Raw genomic sequence first — 16,189 nt, forward strand, 5'->3', positions numbered from 1 at the left:
GCTGAACCAGTGTGATTGAAGTGATGTTCAGTAGGGCTCATGGACGTATTTTCCCTTGCAAAAATGTTTTTTGCTGGAGTTCTGCGGTGTTATTTGCAGCCTAAATTTTGGTGATTTGTCAGTCTGATTTCTGAAAGGTCCTGGTTGCAAAGGCATCACTGTATTTATTTGTTTCCTGCCTAATCTGGATCCTTTCTGAGATCTGCTTAACCAAAACCCATGTGGGTGTACTCTCCTGTTGATAAGAATATGTGTGTGATACTGAAGCCAGGACGGTCGCATGCAGAAATGTGTATAAAGCTTCACCTTATTGAAAATGAAAGGCTAATTTAAACTGGAAAGAGGCCAGTTCATGTTCCAGTAAAACAAATGCGCAGATTTCTACATTTTATGAGCTGTAAAGAGCAGAGTAAGCTCATTGTTTGTGAGGAAACAATGTTTTTTGCATCTAGTCTCTTTGGGAAATGAGATTCACATCTAATTTTATTGAAAGAAGGTCTTGATGTATGTTATACCCGTCCACTGCATAAAAGCCACAGGCAATTAGTAGCATAATGGGTGATTTCAGCACTAAAAAAAATTTTACATCCTTGACAAGTGTAAGAGAGGCACGGGAGAAGTAAAAGATTGAAAAACTAAAGTGGTGAAGACTCTTGGCTGGTTGCCAGCCAGAGAATTTGGAATAGTTATAGTATGACTTAGTAATGGCTTAAAGAGCAATACAGTAAAGGCTTTAGGGACTCCAAATCGCTACAGAGTATGAAAATTGATGCCTCTGGTACCAGAGTGATAGACTAAACTACTCACATTGGCACAGTATTAAAGGTTGGGATTGTTTATTGCTGGTTTTTGCAAGATAACCGAATTTCCTCTGGGATTAGCAATCAAGCAAGCTAATTCCTCAAGAAAAGATTTAATCACACAGTATAATTTATAATAGGAAAAGAAATAGCCCTTTTTACCTTATTTGAGCATTAGAAGAGATCTGTTTCATGTTTTTTCCAAAAGTGTTTAATTGTATTGTATTGGCAGCACATGAAACAATAGAGTTATTGCTCTACTGTTTTCAAACTTCCCAACTTTGCGTGCAACAGTTTTAAAAACATGGGACTCAATTACCATAGCTAATTTGATGCCATTAGCTCAGAAATATTATGCTCATTCCTAGAGGCAGTACTTAAAATATAAAGTTAATATGAATTAAAGCTGAAAACCCCACCGTAGAAGTTATGTCTCCATTCCAAGAGCACAGCTCTCTAGTTAGCCAAAATTTGTCTTTATGTCAGGGAGGATTGAGCCTCAGTAGGGAACAAGAAACTGTGGTTGGGTACTGAGACTGAGCCCAGAAGGCTCTTCATGTATTTTAGGACAAATCTTACATTTCCAGCTACTAACAAACTCTTTCCTTCCGACTTGTTTTGTTGGTTTTTTTTTAGATGCAAATACTGTGACAGATCCTTCAGCATATCCTCTAACCTGCAGAGACATGTGCGTAACATCCACAATAAAGAGAAGCCATTCAAGTGTCACTTGTGTGACAGGTGTTTTGGTCAACAAACCAATCTTGACAGACATCTAAAAAAGCACGAGAACGGGAACATGTCTGGTATGTTGTGTCTTTTCCCTCCTGTCTCTTCCCTCCCCAGCCTGCTCCCTGTCCCGTGTGCAGGGACTGCCCTTACCCTGTCAGCACTGCCACGGGCACACGCTGCTCCAGCGGGTGGGGGGTAGCAAAATATGTAAGTGCCTAAGCTCTGCTGACATTTAAAGTGCTTTGAAAATCCCAGCATAAACTCTCCCCTTGTATAACTTAAGACCACTGGATGATGTCTTTTCTTTTGGTTTTAATTAAGCCAACCCATAGCGTTTTGAGAACAGACTGGGAAAATTGGTTTAATCCCATCTCTGCAATCACTTGGCTCTCAATAGGAGTCCTAGATTTAGAGTCTCAGGGGGCACTCTAAAAGATTTTCCTGGCACCTTCTGAAATATTCTCACTGTCAGGAGCTGAAAAGCGCTGGCTATTATGGAGCTAATGGTGCCTCTCAAGCCCCAAAGCAAATTGGTCACTGCTCAGCAGCAGCACAGGCAGTGGCAGGAGGGGATGTCATTGGGCTGGTTTGGGTGTCTGCAGGGTTTAATGAAAACCCTCTCTGCAGTCCTTTCAGTCTGCATTTTGCCTCAGTGGGGACAACCAGGGGCATGCAGTGAATGCAGAGCTGTCCCTTCCCCAGTGCTCAGAGAAAAGCATCTGACACTAGCTCTCAGTGCTCAGTGAATGTGTCAATGGCTGCTCCATATTTTGAACAAATCTGCATAATTGATAGATAAAAATTAAGTTCCATTTGCTCAGCTGAGCCATTGGTCTAAGAAGGACAGTTATCAATGGACAGTCTTGGAATCACAAGCAGCAGGAGGGAGATGTTGGAATAGAGACATGGCAAAAGTGATGATAAATCATGGAAATGGTACCCAGCATGCAACCAAGTCATTTTGGCTGGAAATCACCTTTGCCCATTAATTACTGATTTTATGGCCAAAAGCTGATAGTTCACACTGACCAGCTTTTGGCTCTCACCCATTTTAACGAGAGTTTCAATTTCATTTTGATTTAAATGGTTAAATATAGAAAATATAAGGGAGCAGCAACAGACATCGTATATTTTGCTTTAAGGTACTGCAACGTCTTCACCTCACTCAGAACTGGAAAGCACAGGGGCAATCCTAGATGACAAGGAGGACTCTTACTTCACAGAAATTAGGAATTTTATTGGAAACAGCAACCACAACAATCAATCCCCCCGAAACTCAGAGGAGAGGTGAGTTATGTCTGATCTGCCTTCAGAAGGTGCCCACCGCTCCTTTTCCAGGTCTGCAGACCTGATTGTTCACATTTAATGATGTCTGGAGCCAGAGTTATTTCCGAATCTGGTTGCTTCAGTGGCCACCTTGGTGTCTCAGGAAAAGAAATGTGTTGATTCCCTCCCCACTGGGTATGAAGAAGTTCCAAGTGGCAGATGCTGGACAAGAGATTCCATCTGTGAACACATTTCTCCTTGTACCTGGAGCTCTCAGTTTCAGGCTCCCGCCGTTGATTTAAGTCTGCTGAAAAATTCCTCCTCTTTACCCTCACAGCAGAACAGGTGAATTCTACATCCTGTGGCTAAATGCATGGAGCCTTAGGATTTAAGTGCAATTTAAATGTGCAATTAATAAAGTAGACCGAGCTAAATTCTTGGATCAAATGAAAGATTGTAGCTGAAAGTCCTTTCCCGTAAGTAACTCAATCCCAAGAAAGATGCTGAGTAGCCAAAAGCCCGCGAGGCTGCGGGTGGGCGCTGGGAGTCCACAGAGCTCCAGCATGTGAAAGAGCTTTTTCTACTAAGATTTATTAAGTATATGGGTGTTTGAATTCTTCTGAACTAACAGAAGAGAGACCACTTCTAAATATTTTCAGTTAATAAAAGTACAGCTAAGCAGAAAAGGCTGTGGGATGGAGCCCCTACATATTTCTTTGGGATTGGTGTTGCATTATGCATTATTTTCCCTTTTGAATTGGCATATCAACATCAAAAAATTCTTACTGTTGGTGGCAAACTTTGCTGTCTCCTCAATTTCTAGATGCCTTCGTGAAGGGGTAAAAAGGGTGGACACAACACAATTTCCACTATAGTATTGGATTAAGTGATTACATGCATATTCAAATTTCATTCCATCTTGATTGGCAATGAGGGCTTGGGATTTTTTTCCTTGCACATCTGGTCTCAACATGTCCTCCGACAGGAAGTCAGCAAAGTGGAAAGGTTGCTGGGTTGTGCAGTGTTTCCTTTCTAAATTTGGCACTTCAGACTGCTCTTGACGGATATTTTATCCCTGGCAAATTGCTGCATTTGAAAGCATAATTAGAGAATCTGTTTTCTTAATCACATGGCTTTTGTTACTTTGGTTGTAGTCCATCTCCCTTTCATTTCTAGCAGCCTCAATTGAGCATAACAAGCAAGTTGGCAGCCCAAACTGAGCTCAACAATTTCTTATTTCTGCCTATTTAAATAAAAGATGATAAAGAGATATTTCTCTGATGATCTTAGAGGGAGGCGGCTGCTTCAGCTCTCCCTGTTCTGCACAACCTCAGATTTTTTTTATACTCTTCTAAAGACAGACTGTTCCCTAGAGCTTTTTTCAATGCAATACTAAACTCATGGCAGTCAGCTGGAATTTGCTTGGAAAATAGATGAAACTCTAATATGTTCAGGAAAATGGTGCTATTATTGTGGCAGATACCAGCTTTGCTCCTCAGAAAGTCAAATGTTAAACACCAGCAAGGCTGTGAGGGTCCATCTTATCTTGCTCCAATGTTGGGTCTATCCCATATTGTCCCGCACAGTTTGAAGCACACAGAGTCTGAGGCAAACTGCGTGCGGACAATAAGGTTTCCATTTTTGTAACTGTATTCCTGGAAGAGTTAAGGACCTTTTGCACAATGAGAACAATAGATGAATCAAGGCCTCTGTGCTGCATGACGTGGTGGGGGCACACAGTGGTAGCACGAATTTTGGGGAGGCTCCACTGGGTGCAGCTCGTTCACATCCCTGTGCCTCTGGCTGGGTGTTCGTTGAGGCCGTGGTGAATTTCTTTAGTTCTCATTTGATGTGATGGACACAATGCAGTCTGAATCCTACAGGGTTGAGACCATTACCAAACAACCCCTACTTCAGCGTGGGTATTATGTCCTTGATAAAAATCCCGTAGGAAGTAGTTAAGAGAAGTCATTGTCTGAGAGCAAAGGGCAGCGTAATAACAGTTTGTAGACCAAATGGTTTTCCATGTGTGTATTGCTGTAATTACTCATTTAATAAGAAGAAATGCACTTAAATTGCCTTATGACCTTTCTTTTCATTGCTTTTTACCCTTCAAATGAGTCAATAACCTAGTTCAGCATGGAGGTGATATTGCAGACCACTCTTCAGATCTCCAGCTGAAGCCCCTTAGGTTCCCATGTATGAAATCCATACATTCAGTGAAGCAATATGGTTTCCAAAGGGGTGGTAGCAGGCAAAATTAATTATGCATGTAATTTTGACTTTAAAACTCTGAATGCAATATTGGATGTCATTTTTTTAAAAAATGCCAGATCCGATTTTCAAAGTTTCTTGGCCCCTACAGCTTCTGTTCAAAGGCAGTGAGTTGTTTTGCCCAGACTACATGTATGATTGGAAACTTGAGATGAAATAATGCATGGGAAAATTTGGAATGGTTATCTGAACTCGCCTCTGTTAGAACAGTAGTTTTAGCAGGATAACAGGAAAATCCCATGCTGATGGTGCTGTAATGTCCCACTGATTTCTGAGTGGAATTTTCTCCAGTGCTGCCTGAATGTCTGAAACTAAGCAAGATATAAAATACAGAAATCACTTTATTCTGCTGGGACAGATGCTTTTCAGATCTGCCTCCAAGAATCTGCCCATGAGGAGCTTTCATATCTGATCTGTGTTTATAGCTTGCATTTGTTTTGGTCCTTTCAGAATGAATGGCAGCCACTTTAAGGATGAAAAAGCCATGGTAGCCAGCCAGAACTCGGATCTGCTGGATGACGAGGAGGCAGAAGATGAAGTAATGATGGATGAAGAGGACGAGGAGAGCGAAATGGCAGGGAAGGCAGTCAAAGAGCCCGCGACGAGTGACATGCATGAGGGCACTCCCGAGGAGGATTATGAGGAAACGAGTACTTTGGACATGAACTGCAAAGCTTCCCCTGGCAGGTTGGTTCCTTCCGAGTATTGGTGTGCCCGATAGGCGGAATGGGAACAATAAACCATACAGGAGTGCCAGCACCAAACCCGCTGCCGTGGGAACCGCTGCGGAGCGGCCGCTTCCCACTCACAATAGCAACGTGCGTCCGTGTTTGGGTCAACACCAGCCCTGCTTTCAGCCTCCTCGTGCAGTCTGGAGCCCTTGTTAGGAAAACTGGCTGTGTTTGGGGAGCTATTGTGAGATTCTGGGTGAGACAGGAAGCAGGGTGAGACAGTTCCATGGGAGAGACGTTATCTGCTCCGCGAGCCGTCCTGGATCTCTCATAATGGCCTTGTGAAAGGCTGTGGAGACACCATGAGAGAGACAAACTCTCCCTCCCCCACTCAACTGCCCTTTCTTTAGAGCAGAAAAGGGAATTCCTTTTACTTCAGGATCGCCATTCCATGAGGCAAGGTGGTTTATGAATGTGAAAGAGGGGATAATTGCTCAGATGTGTAAATCTGAGAAGATGAGGGCACGCAGAGAGGATCATTTAATTGACATTTAAAACCTCTGTGGTGTTTTTGTAGGTATAAAGAAGAGGAGTATAATAAGACTGGACTTTCAGCGTTGGACCACATAAGGCACTTCACAGATAGCCTCAAAATGAGGAAAATGGAAGAAAATCAATACAGTGAAGCTGAATTGGCAGCTTTCAATGCTTCCCAGCTGCCAGAGGACCTCAAGCAACCGTTGTACAGGAAATCCAAATCCCAGGTAAAAGCTTAACTCAGTTTAAATGTTACTGTCACCAAATACCTGCAGGATTAAGCTGTTAGTGTGTGGCAGGCAGGGTTGTTCCAGCTTTGTCAGACATAGCTGTGCTCCATGTCCACAAACCTCAGGCTCACCCAACATCCCACTGCACCCCAGAGACATGGCAGGGCGCTCTGGTCCCTGAGAACAGAGGACTTCCGTGCTTTTTTCTTACTTTTTTTTACTATTTTTTTTTTCTGCCTGCTGCCCCAAGAAATGCCATGTTAAGAACTACTTCCACTCTGCTGACACTGATGCTGCAGGGATGCTTTTTCCTTACTTTTTTTTACTATTTTTTTTCTGCCTGCTACCCCCAGAAATGCCATGTTAAGAACTAGTCCCACTCTGCTGACACTGATGCTGCAGGGTTTAGCTGCAGCCTCACAGGGATGTGACTTGATCTTCTGGCTGGCTTGGCTTTTTGGTATTTTTTTATTTTTTGATGGATGGTACCACCTTTAGCTCCTCAGCATGTTTTACAAACAGCAATAACTGAAATGGTATCCTCGTGCTATTTTTTACTGTTTTCTAAACATTAACTAATTAAAATGGGGTTTTTTAGCCCCTTTGAAAGATTCCTGTTTTAAAAACTGCAGAATATGCATGTAGGAAAGGTCAGCAAAGGAGACTGTTACATTTGGTGAAATACAGGACGAGACAAGGGATAATGTGATTCCTCAGCCTCTTGAAAAGAGACTCCTGTGCCAAGAATCTGAAGGCAAAGGAGACTTTGGGACCTTGTCAACTATTAAAGGTTCCTCTGAGCTTTGTGAAACCAGATGAAAGCTAAAATTATTATTACTATTAGTGAGTCAAAAGTGTCAGTGAAGGGGTTGACAGTGGTTTTTACCTAAAGCATTTAGTTGGTTTTTTTTTAACTAAGCTGAGCCCAGTGTCTGCATCCTGCCTGCTGCCCTGGCCGCGCACGGGTGGCGCGGGTCCAAGCTCAGATCCCTGCTGCAGGAGTGTGACCTCCTTGTCCTCCTTCTGTCCCCATCCAGGCCTATGCCATGATGCTCTCTCTCTCCGAGAAGGACTCCCTTCATTCTGCATCCCACAGTTCTCCCAACATGTGGCACAGTATGGCGAGAGCCGCCGCGGAATCCAGCGCCATCCAGTCCATCAGCCACGTATGACAGTGCGGAGTCGTTCCGAGGATGGGACCAAGTCCAAACCAGTAGCATGGCTCTTTCATATATGACTATTTAAAAGACTGCTGAGCAGAATGCCTTATAAATCTGCAGGGTCACTCATTTAAAGTCCGGTGACCTTAAACGGAATAATTTTAAAGAAAAAAAAAAAAAGAAAGAAACTATTTATTCTCAATATTTTGTTTTGCACAGCAAAGGCAGCTGCTGACTTCTGGAGGATCAATGCGACTTTAAAAAAAAATAAAAATAAAAAATTGTTTCAGTGGATTACATGAACGGGGCCGGGAAAAAGCGTCTTCCAGTTCACCCGGCTTTGAGGGGCAGGGGCAGGAGGGTCAAGACTGCATTGATACACACATGGGCACTCCTTTAAAGTAGGAACTGAATTGATTTTCTTTTTGTATAAGATAGTTTGACACAGGATTGGGAACAGTTGCTTTTATGTACAAATCTCTTCATTAAAGCTTTATGCATTTTAGCCCTTCAAAGAAAGAAAATAGTTCTATCAAATGCACACTATCCATCGTAAATGTAGAAAGAAGTAACAGGGAATATTTTGTTCTCTCCGTAATTCTTTTACCTTCTCAACTGCATTGTTTAAAAAAAAAAGGAAAAACGAGGAGAAAAAAAAATGGCAGAAAAAGAAAGAACTCTGAGAAACAATACATAAGAGGCTTGTGTATATTGTAAACTATGAATGTTCACTACTCCAAGAAGCTAAATCATCCAGATAATTCCGTGAGAGCACCGCGTTCATCGACAGCACCACTAGTTCGAATCATTGTAAGGAGATTTTTTTAATTTTCGACAATCATGTCACTATTTTGTTGTATTTTTTCCTTTCCCCCTACCCTCTTAATTTCTCCTTTGTGTTGTGTGTACCGTGTATTTATTTGTTGGCAAACGATTGTTTGTTGATTACAATAGCACTGTTCCTGTAACAAACAGCACTGCTCCAGTCCCCCACTGCGTTATGATGTAAGGCACCCATGTACTTCCAAAAAAGTGAGGTGAACTGATCTGTGTATATGGGAGTGCAAAACAGTGTTTGAAATTTTCTTACATTCCTCTTTTATTTTTTTTTTGCCTTTTAATGAACTAAATAACTAATAGATGCGACTTAGTTTTGTTCTTTTTTTTTTTTTTGTAATACAGTAAATTGATTCGATTGTATAAACAGTTATAATTTCTTCATGAAAGCATGATTCTTCTGATTAAAAAAACTGTACCCAATATTTTATGCTGGTTGTCTGCGAGCTTGTGTGATGTTATGTTCATGTTAATCCTATTTGTAAGATGAAGTGTTCCAAATTTATGTTTTAAAAAAATAAATAAATAACGGAAGGTATTCAGTTATTTTTGGGGGTTTTTTTTGGCCTTTAGTGAGGGACCAGATTTATTTTTCCTTTTGTTTATAATCTCATTTTGAAATAATCGGCAAGTTGAGGTACTTTCTTTAAATGCTTTGTACAATGTAACTGTTACGCATTTCAGTACGTTACTATGGGAGGATCAACTTAAAAAAAATAATAAAGGACTACAAAACTGAAGGGATCTATTTCCTTTTTGTCTTGGTTTTGTCTGAGTTGGGGCAAAAAAAAAGGAGCATTTCCTCTGCAGCAAAGATGGATCTGTGGGGTCATGAGGCCAACCAGAGGATGGGGCACTGCGAGGTGTCTTGGACTTGGCCATGAAATGTGGGACCCGAGCCAGAGCCTCTCAATAGACTGACTGTTGGAGGGGTTTAGTTAAGTCCTTTAAGTTTCAAAACACTACCTTGGAAAAGAGGGATACTTAGGTCACTTCACAGAGGAGGTTGGTGCAGTGTCACCTTCAAAGGCGCTTGTGGAGCCCTGCCTTTGAGCTTTGCCTGCCTGCTGCTGGTTGGGGAGAAGTGGCTTGGCTGGTGCATAGTGAAATATTCACTCACCAGAGTGATCAAAATCCACGGCTGGGAAGCTAAATGAGCCTCCAACTGCATAAAATGAGCCTTCTAGAGTCTAACAGGGAAAAAAAGAAGAGCATTTTAATTTGTGTTCCCTTTGAAATCAGACCTGAATCCCTGCTTCTGGGCAACCTGTGAGGGAAGGACGTCAGGAAAAGCCAGCATTTTCCCAGGGAATGCCCATCTTGCTGATCTTCTCATCAGCAGAGATGGAAGGGCTGAGATGCTCTTCTCTGCCCTGTGTCAGTGCCCAAGGACCTCTCATAGCTCATCAGATATCTAAGTTATATTTCAGAATAACCCGTATGTGTTATTCTTGTCTTCAGCGCAGGTGTGGGCTCGTTTGGTTTGCTCCTTCAGCTTGAGAGCCTTCTGCAGGAGTTGGTGGCAAGCTGAGAACCTAGTCTGGAATGGTTTTCATGCAGGAAGCCTAAACCCCACCTGGAAAAAAAGTAAATAGATGAAAAAAAAAAATCCCGTGTGCATATTCTTGTACTGCAGTGGCCTGAGGCAATGGCCACGTACATGCAGATAATTGCATAAATAGGCCATTATTTTTAGGGCAGTTAAAGTCACTGTGAAACTTGGTTTTAGGTTTCTGCCAAACACAGAGAACAAATAGATTAATCAAGTCGAGTTTTATCTGCAAACAGCTTTCCAGATCGTTTTCCCCTTTAATTTGATGCAATGACAGTTCTTATCAGCTCTGCCCTCACCTGCCCTAGATGAAAGAGGGTTTGGGAGGTGGAGAAAGGGTGGGACCGTGTCCCCTGGGTTTAATGTTCTGGGTTGCACACATATCATAGACCTGCCAGGAAAAGTACTCCTTGACCTGAGCTCAGGGTTAGCTCAACCTGCCCATAACCAGCTCTGGTGACCATTAGGGAGCAAATGCCACCAATCCCTGCGCTCATTTTCCCACTGGTTTTCTGGAACTTGTTATTTTCTTGTCACAGTGTCCCACCCAGCAGCACAGCCCATGGGGTTTGATGGGCAGAGGGGACAAAGTGTATTTCTGTAATACCAACAAATCCTTCAACTCCGTGTGGATCCCTTACCATGACCTTGATTTTCACTGCCTTGTCTCAGTACCAGAGTTGTTCACCCAGCGGAATAGCTGAAAAGCAAACCCAGATTTGATTACTCATCTCATCCCCCAATAAACAAAGAAAACTGGATAGTTTTTGTCTTTGTGTCACACCCTCCCCCATGGACCACACAGGTGCAATTGTCCAGATGCTGAGTGAGGATTGATGCTTCTGGCTTTCTACTACAGTGATTTAATTTTTTCTAAGGAAAAAAAAAAGTCAATACTTTTCAAAAACCCCTTCAGCTTATTTCAGCATCATCCTACTGTTCACCCCACTGTAGCACTTTTCTGTAAGTCAACAAATCATTCCCATGTGATGCAGCAGCCTTCCTAGATGGAGGAGCTGCACATTACCCTCTCAATTCCTATCTACAGAACTGAGCAAAGCCCCAGCATGACAAGATGATTAATCAGTATTTCACCCTGGCCCAGCTCCTCAATAGCCCTGTGGGTCTCAGTCACCATTCCTGTGTCAGCTGCTGTTTCCAATGGGTACATTTGTGGAGTAATGGGAGGGGAAGTTATTATAAAAGCATTTGCAGGGCTGCTTTTGCTCAGCTATTCAGTTTGGCCCGTTGCTCCATGTATGTTTTGAACTTTAAAAGTTTCTGTCAGGTCTCTCCCATGTAGAGACTCATTGTGAGCTCCTGGATGGCTCCACTGTGCTCTCTGCCTTCCAGCTATATTTAGTCCCAGTTGTGGTTTTGTTGCTCTCTCGTAGAGTGGTGTGGAAAAGCCAGTTTTAAAGATGCTTCCAGTAATGATTTAGACAAAACAAAGGTATCCAGCAGCAAACAGAAACCCCTTTTTCCATGTCAAAGCCCGTGTTCCTTGCCAGGACTCCAGTTAGCAGGAAAATGTTTTCTGCAGCCTGGCCAAAACCAGCCTTTCTCCCATCCATTGACTGGCTCTGTAGGTCTGTGAGCACACCTAGCCTGGGGCTGGCAAGAGCCAAATTAATTCATCTTCTCTTTCTGTACAGAAAATGGTGCCAGCTTTAGGAAAGGCTCAACTCAAGTTCAGAGTCATTTAGGGAAGTCTGGGGAGATGGTGAACATCAAATAAAAAGTAAAAAATAAGTACTGTGTACACCTTCTCTTCCATTATTTTTTTCCTCTGGTTCAGACTTATTTGCTGCTAGAGGAAAACAATTCCCAGCAAAATTATCCCAGAATTTAGATTTTAACAAGACTAACATTTAGATAATCCCTGGAAAGAGGCCCCACTGCCACACAGTGATCCAGGAACTCGTGGGACATGTTGTCAGCCTTTATCCCAAAACCACTGCCTAAACTTTGCTTGGGACTGGTTGCCCCACTAGGTATGAACGCAAACCAGACTGAACACAGATCCTTTTGCATGATGGAAGCAGAGCCTGCTTTCTTTGATCCAAGAGGTCGCACATTTTAAAGGCAGTTGAAGATATTTATATCTATAAATCCATTTGGGGAAGTTTGGGGAACCTTTTGTCATGAAAGGTGCTGTGGAAATATGAAAGTGTTGTGGTACAATGAGCTTTAGCAGTCTAAGCAGGAGGTCTGAGAGAAGGCACCTCCAGCAGGCACTTGCCTTTTCCCTGCTTTATTTTAATACTAATTAATTCCAGAAAAGCTGAAGAAATTTGATGAAAAGCTACACTTCTAAGTAAAAGTTTTGCCCAAGAGTCTTCAAGCAGGCCTCCCAGCTTGGGAGGGTCTAGCGGGAGAAGAGGGTTAGTGGTGATTTTGATGCTTAAATTATCAGTAATTAAGAAGTTGATTTTCGGGGATTGAAGAAAATTTTAAACAGCTGCTTCTTGCGGGCCTTTTACTCCTCATTTTCATTAGCATGTGCTAAGGCAATCTGGAAAATATATTTAGATCCATATTATGCTGTGTCAAGACCTCAGCATCTGTACCTTGGGGCAGATACATGTGAGATAGGCGAGGGTGGATGTGCCAGCACGCACATGTGGAAGCGTTCAATTTGTAATATGATTACAGCCCCAGCACAAAGCCCGCTTGATACCTGTGGCAGCCTCGTTTCATGGTAAGCTCAGAAAATTCTCCAAGATCATGTCATGTTTCACATCAGCAGCCAACTCAAACCAGAGGAGCAGCGCTTTAATTCCTGGGGAATCTCTTTCAACAGGCGCGTGTCAGGCCCAATTAAGGTCCAGGCTAATTGGGGGGAGGTATGCAGGGGGGTAACATGGTTCTGCAGCAAAGCAGCCCCTTTGTCCAGGCCACACCAGCCCCTCTGCCTTCCCCAGGGTGGCCACTGGAGGAACTCCTGCTAGAAAAGCTCCTGGAAAAGTTCACAAGTGGAGGGAGAGATTTCAGCATGGATAAGAGAGCTCAGGGTGCTCAGCAGCAGCTCACTGTGGGGTCTCCTGCTTTAAAGCTGCCATCAAAACAGAGGAAGGTGGTGAGCCGCCTTCTCCACACACAGAGTGCAAACCTGACCTCAGCATCCTCCAAGGATCCTCTCTCATCTCATCCAAACATCTTTCTCCACTCCTAAAATAGCAAAAGTTTTTTTGACATCTGAAGCGCTGATACATTAGGAAAAAAAATTAAAATTCAGGCATTAGCTATGTTAAAATTAATTTAAACATTCAACCTCTCCTGAATTTCAGAGGGATTTATGTGAAAATCCCAGCAGACTCAATATCAGGTCATCCGTTATCCAAATGAAAATAAAACATTGGAGGACAAAACCTAATGGTCTTATTTAAAACTTATTCCTACAAATATTTGAAGGATTTTGATCTTCCTAATTAAGGAAGCAAATGTTTTACTGCACCAAACTGTTTCATAGAGTCATGCAATAGTTTGGACTAGAGGGGACCTTTAAAGGCCATCTAGTTCCAACCGCTGCTGTGAGCTGGGACATCTTCCACAACCTGGCCTTGGACATTTCCAGGGCAGCCACAGCTGCTCTGGGCAACCAAGGGCCTCACCACCCACCTTGTAAAAAAATTCTTCTTTATGTCCAGTCTAAATTGATTTTCTTTCAGCTTAAAACAAGCCATCAGTCCTTGTCCAGTTGAACAAGCCCCATTGGAATCTGTCCCCTGCACCCTGTGGCCTGCTGGGCACCAGTCTGGTGGGTCTTCTCTTGAATTCATCTCTCATCTGAGCATGGCCAGGAATATTTTCTAGCACTCAGCCTCGGGCTCAGGTATTAAGGGAGGAAAATCTTTCCCACTGTCAGACCAATGAGAGGTTGACACGTCTCCCCTTCCTTGGGAGACCCTCCCAGAGGTGTGGGGTCCAGTCAGCTGCAATCACATCACTACACTGGTGTAGTAAAAGTTTGGTTCAGAAGGATCCACAGCCCCTCTGCTCTGTGCAACCACAAGCCACAAAACCCTTTGCAATCCACCATGGCGAAGGAGAGACCTTTATTACATTTAGACTTGATTCCCTGGTACTCCCTGGAAGCAGTTCTGCTGTTTTTATTACTTAAGAGCTATTAAAACCTTAACCACTGCATGGAGCAGCTCACTCCAGCTTTACACTCATCCATAAAAACTTTGAATGGGAGATCAAGAACTGCTTTTTGGACTGAACACCCCATCAGCTGAGGAGTTCTGGGGTCAAGTCTGAATTTGTCCCTGCCCTGGCTGAGCACAGAGATCAGGCTGAGAGGTGCTGAAGGGCAGGAGCATGGCTTGTAGCTGAGTTTTTCCCCAAGGTTTTCTCTGCTGCCTGTGAGGATGGACAGGGAGTGGGATGCCAGTGACCTCTCCTTCCCCTCGTGCCAGCCATAAGCCAAGCTCTGGACATGCCACCCTCTGTTAGCTTAGGAAACAGCAAAGTTGGGCAGAAGGCCACTGTGTGAAGAATAAAGTAGAGCAGGAACAGGGACTGGGGTAAACCCCACCCCCAAAAAAACCCCAACAAAAATCTTGAACCTAAACTTGTCATGATGCTGGGGGAAAAGAAGCAGGAGTGGGTAACCAGCAGGATGGAACAGAGGCATTGACCAGCTCAGCCATTTCTCCAAAAAAATCATTCTGAAGTACAAGTGCAAGACCAAAACAACCTGACTTGGTATAAGGGAAATGGCAGCAGCCAGGACCTGCTATGAGGGAACTCCCTATTTGCTCTTTAAGCTGCCCAGATACTGGAGGGGTGTAACACAGAAGTCAGCTCAAAACTTTTCATTATTTTCAGGGGGTTTTATTACAGAGTAGAAAAATCTGGCTTTCTCAGCTCACTGCTATTCCAAAGTATAACTTACTCCTCCTCCACTCTGCCACTGAATTTTTAATATTTCCTCTTTGGAAAATGTCAGGAGTCTCAGCAGGGTGTGGGTTTCTGCTCTAATACAGCTCTGCCAGGGGTGAGCAAGGCTGAGGAGCCTTAGGGCAACACTTTGCCCTTGGAAAATAAATTCTACCTACTGTCCCCACAGAACAACAAGGGAAAAAACAAAAAAGAAGCATTTTCCCAAAACCTGAGGCACCAGCCTCGTAAATTATCCATTTGTAAATGTTTCTTCATTTCAGCTGAAACAATGATCCCAGTACATTCTCTTTTAAACTTTGTATCCCAGTCCAAGTGGCCACCTACTTTGTTGTCCAAATTTCTCGTGCAGCTCGAATCTTACAATGTGTAATCTCAGTAGGGTTATCAGTTATGTCATGCATTATACAGCCTCCAATCAGCGTAGTGGGAAACAACATTTTCATTTAATACCAGGAGAAACAGTGGAAGTCAGCGATTGATACCAACACAATGATGGGAAAAAGTGTCCAGAGGTGCTACTCACATAATCTCACTTTACAACATCTTGAAAATTCAATAGAAAGGACTTTGCTAACAATACCAGAATGACATACCACTGATTATTGTTCCTAAAGCTCTTAACAATAAGAAAGCTCTCTAAATATATCTCAACAAAAAACATATAACAGTTTGTTTCTTCTTTTTTTTTTTCTTTGCAAAGCACATAGTATTAGTCAACAATTGTTGTGTGGCGTGAGCCCATTAGAGCTGTTGGCTGGTAATGTTCTGGGAAATGAGCTCTTGAAAGATCTTTTTTTCTTTTTAAAACATGCCTAACAATTGTATCTCAAAACAATCCTGGATCAGCAAACTGCAAGGACCCACTCTGACTTATTTTCTTAAGGATGACAAAAGAACTAACTCCGCTTGCATTTTATTCACTGGCTTCAAACTTCCGTGAGAAGTGAACTTGAGCTCAGAGCAGAAATGAGAACCTCTTTAAGGACCAGCTACTTGGTCTCTCTTTCCCCAGCAGCCCATCCTCAGCATAAAGTGATTTTCAGAAATGCAGTTAAATTGAACCTTAAATACACTACAGTATTTCCCTCAGAAAGAAACTGGAAATGAGCATTTTTGTTTCTAAATCCACACATTAGGGGATGAACTAGAAACCCCTTAGGAGTCAGTGCCTAATACAGAAGAGCCCTGGAAGCAATTAATTACTCATCATCTTCCAAGAGCT

The 16,189-nt window shown here is 42.9% G+C and overlaps 1 protein-coding gene and 1 long non-coding RNA gene across 5 annotated transcripts in view; one reads left to right on the forward strand and one right to left on the reverse strand.

The window, feature by feature from the left end:
• Positions 1–9,255, forward strand: part of MECOM (MDS1 and EVI1 complex locus) — a 180,321-nt gene extending 171,066 nt beyond the window's left edge. For all 4 annotated transcript variants that reach the window (XM_031055374.1, XM_031055376.1, XM_031055375.1 and 1 more), the window contains 5 exons: positions 1,437–1,606; positions 2,675–2,819; positions 5,523–5,759; positions 6,321–6,507; positions 7,548–9,255. In XM_031055374.1, the coding sequence (XP_030911234.1) occupies positions 1,437–1,606; positions 2,675–2,819; positions 5,523–5,759; positions 6,321–6,507; positions 7,548–7,682 (874 nt within the window). In that variant the 3' untranslated portion in view covers positions 7,683–9,255. The remainder of the gene's footprint in view (positions 1–1,436; positions 1,607–2,674; positions 2,820–5,522; positions 5,760–6,320; positions 6,508–7,547) is intronic.
• A 766-nt stretch (positions 9,256–10,021) lies between these two features.
• Positions 10,022–16,189, reverse strand: part of LOC115947671 — a 7,620-nt gene continuing 1,452 nt past the window's right edge. Inside the window, exons 2-3 of the long non-coding RNA XR_004081532.1 lie at positions 10,701–10,759; positions 10,022–10,083 (exon numbers count right to left, since the gene is read on the reverse strand). This is a non-coding gene — a long non-coding RNA (uncharacterized LOC115947671). The remainder of the gene's footprint in view (positions 10,084–10,700; positions 10,760–16,189) is intronic.

The sequence above is a fragment of the Geospiza fortis genome, unplaced genomic scaffold, assembly GCF_000277835.1.
Source record: "Geospiza fortis unplaced genomic scaffold, GeoFor_1.0 scaffold172, whole genome shotgun sequence".
NCBI classification, from domain to species: Eukaryota; Metazoa; Chordata; class Aves; order Passeriformes; family Thraupidae; genus Geospiza; species Geospiza fortis.